This window comes from Kryptolebias marmoratus, linkage group LG15 (genome assembly GCF_001649575.2).
Source record: "Kryptolebias marmoratus isolate JLee-2015 linkage group LG15, ASM164957v2, whole genome shotgun sequence".
Taxonomy (NCBI): Eukaryota; Metazoa; Chordata; class Actinopteri; order Cyprinodontiformes; family Rivulidae; genus Kryptolebias; species Kryptolebias marmoratus.
Genome location: NC_051444.1, coordinates 30,124,723 through 30,134,509, shown reverse-complemented (window position 1 = coordinate 30,134,509; position 9,787 = coordinate 30,124,723). Strand labels below are relative to the sequence as shown.

The window sequence follows — 9,787 nt, the reverse complement described above, 5'->3', positions numbered from 1 at the left end:
AACCCTTTCCCATTTCTTTTTTATGTATAAGTTTATGTGTAAGTTTGACAGTTACACCTAATAAGCTCATCAACGATTACAGATCTTGGCAATGACAGTATCAAGCTACAAAGTACTGAAACTCACTGTAATACATGGAAATATGACTCCATTAGGTTTTCTGAACTCAAGGGGGCATTTAAACACAATGTTTTCTGATGCGTTTGAGCATTTATGGTTTAAACTTGAACAATGAAACTTAATCTCATTTAACCTCTAACAATATTAACATATTAACAAAACCCTTTAAGAAATGATCAAAACAACCTCAACCCATTGTAATCTGTAAGGTTCCCTCTATTTTTGTCACACATAGATGTAAACATGCATTAGTGTGTTTACATCAGTGCTACAGTGTGAAAGTATTAAAGATGAATTTCAAATAAACTGATTTTATTTATTTTTATAAAGTTAGACTGTTTGTGTTTTCTTTTTCTGCTAGTTACATAAGGGTTCAGGCAGCATTAAACTGACACATTATTGAAGTCAGTAACATCATACAAAACAACATTTATTGCATTACTATTTTGTTTAGCACAGCATCAATACTGTTTGGAGCTCTTCAGTGTTTTGTGTTTCATTTATTTTGTTTATAGATGTATACTAGTTTGCAATTCTCTGACATTAACTCAAATGCCTGAATAATTTTCTTCACCGGTGTTTTCTGATTGCCTATATAAAAACACACAAACATGTATGGTACATTTCTTTAAAGTTTTGGAAGGGGGAAAAACGTATTTTTCGTTCTTTCTTTCTTTCATTTTTGCCAACCTGTTGTTTCACTCCAGTCCAGTTGGTGGCGGTAAATTCACTTAATAGCTGATTTGTTGACCGGTAATAACTAACAAAAGAAGTCCTCTTGCGTGTGTCTGTGTGTGTATAGAGCAACATCGCTGTCTGTTTGTGTTTACTACTGTGAAATCAGTTCGAGTCATGGCCTACCAGCTGTACAGGAACACCACTTTGGGAAACAGCCTTCAGGAGAGCCTGGACGAGCTCATTCAGGTGACTATGACCGCAGAGCCGGAGCCGGAGGCGGCTTTAATTCCCATTAGCTCCCTGTTAGCTCCCTGTTAGCAGTGGTTCGGCTCCACTCAGAGTTAAAGAAAAATGAACTAAAGACTCTGTAAGTCAAAGAAAACCCGTTTGGGTTCCACCAGTGAATATATTTTAGCACATCTTAGCTCCTGTTAGAGAGTTAAAATCAATTTCCAACGCAAGTATTTTGATAAGAGCGCCGGAAATCCAAACTCTGTAGAGGTTTTTTTTTCCTCCTCAGTATGGAGAGCGGGTCCAGTCTGCAGCATCTCAAATTTGTCAAGCTTCAATCTTTCAATGACCAAAGTCAATATAAAAGCTCAGAGTTTATGGATCTTCTCAGTTTAATTCAAAGGAAGTACTAGTTAGGGGTTGTATGTGTTTTGCAAGAATCCGCATTGCTAAATAAGAGGAAGTGGTTATTTATTTTTTTGTTTTAAAACACCAGGATTAGGTTAAAGGATGAGGTATTTTCTTTTATTTTCAAAAAAGGATGAGCAGATAAGTTGTAATTAATTCATTTTTCAAATGTCTTTGGTAAACAGCAATAAAAGTGAGCCATTTTCTTAGACTTTGACATTAAAAGTTTGCATTATGGCAAGAGTGGATCCATTCCTTTTCATTCAGCTGGGTCATTACCTAAGTGGAAGTAATAAGGAGCAGTAAAAGAGGAGTTTACCGTTTAGATGAAGGGTAACACATCTGCCAGCAGGATGAGTGCATCACCTCAGTAAGGGAATCCAGACGATTTGCCGAAGTTCAAAATGGGGAAGAAAGAGGACTTAAGTAACTTTGAGTGTGGTGTGGTTGTTGGTGCCAGACAGGCTGGTCTGAGTATATCAGAAATTGCTGATTTTTACACACAACCATCTTTAGGTTTTAAAGAGAATGATCTAAAAAAATTAGAAAACATCCAGTGAGAGACATTTGTTGACTGTTCCACTTTGAAACCAGTATCCATATCCATTCTTTGCAATCATCTGGCTGAGGGGGTGCAGGCCCATGCAGAACAGGAGTGGGGACAAAGCATCACCTTGGTATATGCCACATTTGATGTTGACTTGTACAGTTGGCTTTGAATTAGCCTCTAAAGTTGTTTGTATGTCTGGTATTACAGTCTCGAGCTACAGTTCTGTTGACAAGTAGCTGGTGCTTGCTAGGTGGCCCTTGAGAGCAGTCTGTTTCATTAGCTCAGTGGTGTCCAATCCTGGTCCTGGGGGGCCACTATCCTGTGTGTTTTAGTTGTTTCTCTGCTTTGACACACCTGATTTGAATGACTGAGTGATCCACAGGCTTCTGCAGAATTTGAAGATCTGCTGAAGAGCGGAGAAGCAATTAAAACAGGCAGGATTAGTCAGTAGGTATTGATCATGTCAGGTCCTGGTGCAGTCCAATTCTTTAAATCTGATATCTGTACCTGTCTTGGATGATTTTGTAGGCATTATCAATATGTGATGCCTCCTCCTCCCACATGCTTCTCTAGTATTGTTCAGTCTCAGCTGATTGCCCTGCCATTGAGAGTACACTCTGGATGGTGTGGTGAAGACCCTCCATCATTACAGAATACGCTTGTCTTCTATATTTACATTATGCTCGATAAATATTTAATTAAGTAAAATAATTTTTCTGAGCACTTATGGACTGATGACAGCATACAGAACGCAAAAGGTGTTGACAATGTGTGGTTTCCACAAGTAAACAGTATAGAGTGATATACGAAAGGTCTTCTCAAGATGGCTGCCAAAAATCTCCCCCAGTGTCCTCAGTAGTCAGTGCCAGTGTTCCTCTGTGTCAGTGGGCATGATGCTCTGAAAACGTTTTAGAAAATGGAGTTAGATTAGAATTTGAAGCCAGTTTGAGGGATTTTTAGGTGTCCTTCAGTGAGTACCTTTTCAGAGACAAAAATAACTTCATTTCATTTTTTTAATATGTAACATGCTTTGAAATTTTCGTAAGGTTGACTTCAAATCAATCCACTCACTTAAAGCAGCTCTGTTGAAATGATATCAGTTATGATTGGGCGAGAATAATAAAGAATATAACCATCAGCATCTGAAGTCCATCAGACAGTAGATCTTTATTTTTTTAAAAAAGAACAATATTTTTCGGTTTTATTTTAACGCGTGAAATTTTCTTTTTTTTAAGAGTTTTGACCTGTTAATCAATGTACAATTTAAATCCGAAGATGTAATGTTTGATCACTAAATTGATAAGATATTGTATCTGAACAGGCCCAATTGATTATTTTTTTTTGCTTAGTTGTAATGTCTGCTTTTAGCAACTAGTAAACATTATAGTCTGTAGTTATTAATTATAAAATGTATATTTGGCAAAATCGAGACAAGCAACTATAAATCAGCGCACAATTTTCATAACAACCAGACAGATTGGAGGTACACCAGTTAGTTTTTCCTCACAGTAGTTATTGAGGAGCGTCAGGAGGTTCCTGGTTTTGTGAGCATCAGTCTGATAATATAACATCTGTAACACCTCTGGGGTGTAAGAAGGTTATGTTGTGATGAAGATGTCACATGTTGACTCTATGTGTTCAGACTCAGCAGATCACGCCTCAGTTGGCTCTTCAGGTCCTCCTTCAGTTTGACAAAGCCATCAACACTGCGCTCGCCAACCGCGTCCGCAACAGAGTCAACTTCAAGGTGAGTGCACCTGCTTTTAGTAACATGAGTCAGCATTCTGAGTGCAGAGCAAATCATCCTCCTTTCCAAATGGTCTCATTGGAGTTCCTGATCATTTTCATTTCCACAGTGATCTTTTTTTTTTTTTAGAAATGAATTAAACTAAAACTCTTCTAACATCTTACTAACATTATGTGGATAACAGAAATTATGTCAATAATTTGACTGGTTTATTTAGATTTTTGTTTCAGAAATAAATCTGTTTAAGCGCAATTCAGGTCTGAAAGTTATAAAGTTACTGACAGTCATATTGTTCAGGTTTAAATATTTTATCCCCATGTATGCACAGGTATTGGATCAGTGTTTTGATCTGACTGATTGTCTTTCTGTCTGTGCACAAGATTACTCAAATGAACATATTTTCATGAATCTTTTAGGAAACATCAAACATGGTACAGGGAACAAGTAATTAAATTTTGGTTGTGAGCTGGTCAAAGATTAAGGTCGCAGGTGATCTTGTTCTCTAACTCTGCAGCTGTGTAATTTAAGAATGTCAAACTGCACAGCTGGACACCTCATGGGTCAAGGTTGATGATGTTGAACAATGATTTTGCACATTGCAGGTTTTTCTAATATTGCGCAGCCCTAACCGACGGCACTTTGTTCTCTCGTAAAATTATTCCTCAACATTACAACCTTACTAACAATTGTACACATAATGTAATCTGTACTTTGTCAGCTTTCTAATCCAGACCTGTTGTACATGAAAATGCACAGAACCAGAGTTTAAAAAAAACAATTTGGTTAGAACCAGGTCAGAAAAAGGCCAGTATCTCACTGGGTTGAACAGGTTCTGGTTTCTCTTCTGCAGGGCTCTCTGAACACCTATAGGTTCTGTGATAACGTGTGGACATTTGTTCTGAACGACGTGGAGTTCAGGGAGGTGACGGACATGGTGAAGGTGGACAAAGTGAAGATCGTGGCCTGTGATGGAAAGAGTGAGTTGCCCCAGAACTGATGAATGCAACTGAATGACACTGAGAGAGGACTGATGGAGGAGGAAGTGAGGGTAGATATAAAGAGTTGAAAAGGGGCTGTTCCAGATCACAGACCTGTGGACACATGGAGACCTCTGGCAGAGAGGACAGTGTATCCATAATGTATTCTTTATTTTGTCAGAGAGGATTCCTGAGGAGGGAAGATGTGTACTGGTACCAGTTTTCAGGAACCAAGGGGTCGTGCAGAGTGGCAGTAACTACAGAGGGATAACGTTGATGAGTCATATCATGAAGATGGTGGAAAAGAGGTGTTAAAGCAGGTTAAAAAGTGAGGTGACAATTAGTGAGCAGCAGGATGGTTTCGCTACAGATTTCTGCTCTGAGAGTTGATGGAGAAGTTTAGAGGTCAGAAGGAGCTGCATTGTGCCTTTGTGGATCTCCAGAAAGCAATGAGAGGATCTGTGGTTCTGTATGAGGGGGCCAGGTGTGGTGAAGGATGTGAGGGTGGTGCAGGACATAACAAGAACAGACGGTGGTGAGATGTGCAGTAGGAGTAACAGATGGGTTCAAGGTGGAGGTAGGATTAAATCAGATCTGAGCCTCTTCTTGTTTCGTAGACATCTATAGTTAGAGTAGGGAGGGGGTGGAAGAATGTTTGAGAAGAAGAGGAATAAAATTCAGAATCCGTGTGTGTGAATGAGATGAGATTTTTTATTACTTTAGGCAGTTTCAAGTTATTCCATTGAATCGTTATGGGTTTTCTGTCCTTATTAAAAGGGTCCAATCAGATTTCTCTGTGCCTGTAGCGCCTCAGGTGTTTATCTCAGAGAAGTATAGTAGATCTTCTGGTTTATTGGCTACATTTAGTGTAGAAAATAATTTTGCTGCTAATGCAGTTACAGGATCTCTGAGATTTGTTTGAAAACAGACTTTGAATAACTTTACATTAAAAATCATTTTCCTCCTCAGTTTTACTTTTAGTTTATGATCTTATTCTGTTTTTTTTTTGTGTAATTGTTCTGTTTACTCTTCAGTTTTCCTCTCATTAATGCTGTTCTCCCCTCAGACTCAGGCTCCAACGCTGCAGAGTAATCTTCGTCTCTCCATGTTTTCTTCCATCAGCTGGAGTTACAGACACATCTGGACTGTACATATTATTTATCACAGTTACGTGTGAGTGTGTGTGTGTGTATGTGTGAGTGTGTGAGAGAGAGGGGAGATCTTATTTTTTAATATGAGGAAGTTTTTCTTCACTTTGCTTAATTCCTTTAATAAAACCTTTATTTAAAACCTGCAGGCTCTCTGCTCATGTTTCTGATTCCTCCTGGTGAATGTTTTAAAGTTTGTCTGTAAGTGTCACACCTCCCACATCATTTGAGTTTTTACTTCCATTCACATCAGGCCATGAAACTCAGTAAATCATGCTTTGTTTGATTGAAATCTAACCCTAGACCTATTCTTAATTTACAGGGTTTATTATGATGTTGGCCCACCCTTTGCAGCTATAACAGTTTAAACTCTTCTGGGAAAGCTTTCCACAAGGTTTAGGAGTGTTTATGGGAATTTCTGACCATTCTTCCAGAAGTTAATTTGTGAAGTCAGACACTGATGTTGGACAGAAGGCCTGGCTCACAGTCTCTGCTCTAATGGGCTCCACACACGTGGAGCGACGTTGCTCCCTCTCAATTCAGTTCCTGTGGAACTTGTGCGATGAGGTGACAATCGTTTGCCCTCCCCCAGCTAAGCAACTGGCGAAATTCGTGCATGTGAAATTTCGAGCTCATACACATAGACATGCACATGCGGGCAGGCGACGCATGGCACTAAAACCAATCGGCGAGGGTTTCATTGACTGACCAATGAGCAGAGAGTCTGCTGCACGCTGCAGCCACTCTCAATGTGGAGGAAAGCATCATTTTAGCTATGTTTAACATTCTTATAATATATGACATTTAACATGGTGATTATCAAGATATACACAATGACACGGACTGCTTTGAAAATGTCAAAATCTCTCCAATTTCAGAACCAATCAAATTTTTTGGAGATAAGTTGCAAGAGCACGATTCACAAAGCTGCCGTCGCTATCACGTCCCTGTTGTTTGTCGCTCTCTGTGTGTCGAGCCCATAATTCATCTCAAAGGTGTTCTGTCAGGTTGAGGTCAGGAGTCTGTGCAGGTCAGTTAAGTTCATCCACACCAAACCCGCTCATCCATGTCTTTATGGACCTTGCTTTGTGCTCTGATGCACAGTCATGTTGGAACAGGAAGGGGCCAGTGCCAAACTGTTTCCACAAGTTGGGAGCATGAAATTGTCCAAAATGTCTTGGTGTGCTGAAGCATTAGGAGTTCCTTTCACTGGAACTAATCAGCTGAGCCCAGCTCCTGAAACACAACCCCACACCAAACCCCCCCTCCACCAAACTTTACACTTAACACAATGCAGTCAGACAAGAACTGTTCTCCTGGCAACCACCAAACCCAGACTCGTCCATCAGATTGCCAGATGGAGAAGCGTGATTCATCACTCCAGAGAACGTGCCTCCACTGCTCTAGAGTCCAGAGGTTGTGTGCTTTACTCCATTGCATTTCACTTGGTGATGTAAGGTTTGGATGCAGCTGCTCGGCCATGAAAACCCATTCTATGAAACTCTCTACACACTGTTCCTGAGCTAACCTGAAGGCCACATGATGTTTGGAGGTCTGGAGCTGTTGACTCTGCAGAACATTGGTGACCTCTGTGCACTATGCTCCTCAGCATCCACTGAGCCCACTCTGTGATTTTACTTGGCCTGCCTCTTCATGGTCAAGTTGCTGTTGTTCCCAATCACTTCCACTTTGTTATAATCCCACTAACAGTTGACTGTGGAAAATTTAGTAGAAAGGAAATTTCACGACTGGACGTATTGCAAAGGTGGCATCCTGAAACGGTATCACCCTGGAGTTCACTAAGCTCCTGAGAGCGACCCATTCTTTCACAATTGTTCGTAGAAACACTGCATGCCTAGGTGCTTTTCTACACCTGTGGCCATGGAGGTGTTTGAAACACCTGAATTCAAGGTTTTGGATGGGTGAGTGAATACTTTTGGCAATGTAGTGTACTTTGACACAAGCTCAATCAAAATAGTAGAAACTATTTTTTGTATAAAAATATCTGGTCATAGTTCTGTTAGTTCAGAGGAAGTTTTGAATTGAATATGTGAACACAGAGCAGGAGAGGGAGACTCCATCTGTTCTTTAGACTCTTGATTAAAAACTTTAGCTGCACTGAAATAAAATCCAAAACTCATAATAAACTTTTGCTGATCTCTCTGTGTTAAAGTGAGAGCCTCTATTTGTTAAGGTGTGTGTAAAACTGATTCCCTCAGTATCTGCCTCACCAGCCATGAACTCCACCATACATTTCTGCAAAATAAAGAAAAGAGCCTTATTCTGCCAAGAAAGGTGGCCCAATATCAGCCAGAATTCTACCAGAAACTTGTATAAATTTGACCCTGTGTGGATTAGTAAAAATCTTAGTAAATTATATTAGATCTGCACAGAATATGAAGAGTAAAATGTTTGTTTGGGTTCATTCAAAAAGTTTGATCTAAACACTCTGAGCTAATGAAAAGCTTAAAACCATTTTTGACTATTGAAGTGCTAAATGAAGCAGTGATAACATTTGAAGCTTTGTACCTCATTGTTGACTTGGGTGTTTTGATACAAGCTTCAACACTGGTTCAAATCATTCCAACATGAGCTCTGAAGCAAGTCCTATCACTACTTTCGGGCTGCAGGCAATTAAGATAGGTGGTTAGATGTACTGGTGTGGGGGAAGGTCAGCTACCTCCTGTAGATAGTTAGGGCCATTGCTCTCCTGCTGCTTCTTCTTTTTTAGATTTTAACGGCAGCTTGCATCCATTATAGTTGCACTACTGCCATCTATTGACTCCTAATATCTATACCTCAAATTCTCATGAAGAGCCCAGTATTTTTTTAAAAATGAAAAAACTTTTCCCCCTCATTACTCTTTAACTGTTCTACCACATTCTCAAATTTCAATTCTCTATTAAGACCTAATTCCATTTTTAATAATCTTTTTAATAACCATTTTTAATAATTTACATGTTTCCTACAGCAAATAAAAACATGTTCCATCGTTTCTACAATATCACACCAACTAAACATTGTACTTTCCTTTTCATTACTCAACAATACAGATAATGAATCACTACAGACTATCGCTTTATTTATATTAGTATCCTCCCCTCATTCTAAAGCTAATAAAATAGTGGATGATTCTACTGTATATATACTCAGTTAATTAGATGTTCTTCTTGAAAAATTAATCTTTAATTCAGGAACCACTACTGCTAGTTGCTTCATTTTGGGGTCTTTCGAACCATCAGTATAAATTTGCAATTATTCATTACATTTATTCTGTATTTGATTATAAAATTCTTGGCAAATATCTGTTTTATTTCTTTTCCTAATATTTGATAATGATCTATCTACATTAATATATTCTGACGTCCATATAGGTCTCAAATGCCACAATACTGTTGGACAAAATTCTTTGTTATGTACATTAAATGTTTTTGCTCTGTCATCCCAAACCCACCCAAAATGATTAATTTGGACCTTTCCTCTTTCCCAACAGTTTTCTAATACTTTCTTAACTGGATGATCTTCATTATGTCCTTTTAAATTTATCCAATAATTAATCATTATCTGTTGTCTTCTAATACATAATAGTATTTCTCCTGATTCTACTTGTAAAGCACATACTGGAGCTGATTTAAATGCCATCCATCCATCTTCTTCCGCTTATCTGGGGTTGGGTCACGGGGTAGCAGCCTAAGCAGGGAGACCCAGACTTTCCTCTCCAGCCACTTGTGCCAGCTCCTCCAGGGGAATCCCAATGCATTCCCAGGCCAGCCGAGAAGTGTCCTAGGTCTTCCTTTGGGCCTTCTCCCGGCGGGACGTGCCCGGAACACCTCACCAGGGAGGCATCCAGGAGGCATCCTAATCAAATGCCCGAGCCACCTCAACTGGCTCCTCTCGATGTGGAGAAGCAGCAGCTCTACTCTGAGTC

The 9,787-nt window shown here is 39.4% G+C and overlaps 1 protein-coding gene across 1 annotated transcript; it reads left to right on the top strand.

The window, feature by feature from the left end:
- The first annotated feature begins 876 nt into the window (after positions 1-876).
- gtf2a2 (general transcription factor IIA, 2) lies at positions 877-6,005 on the top strand. The gene is made up of 4 exons (XM_017427120.3): positions 877-1,044; positions 3,630-3,734; positions 4,585-4,711; positions 5,778-6,005. The coding sequence occupies exons 1-4, from the start codon at positions 973-975 to the stop codon at positions 5,801-5,803; spliced, it is 330 nt and encodes a 109-aa protein (XP_017282609.1). The 5' UTR covers positions 877-972; the 3' UTR covers positions 5,804-6,005.
- The last annotated feature ends 3,782 nt before the right edge of the window (positions 6,006-9,787 follow it).

Bases quoted from the DNA above. Each gene is read 5' to 3' on its own strand.
- gtf2a2 (XM_017427120.3), top strand. From the start codon at position 973: ATGGCCTACCAGCTGTACAGGAACACCACTTTGGGAAACAGCCTTCAG. The intron at 1,045-3,629 runs GTGACTATGACC...CTATGTGTTCAG, and splicing joins GCCTGGACGAGCTCATTCAG to ACTCAGCAGATCACGCCTCA. The intron at 4,712-5,777 runs GTGAGTTGCCCC...TTCTCCCCTCAG, and splicing joins CGTGGCCTGTGATGGAAAGA to ACTCAGGCTCCAACGCTGCA.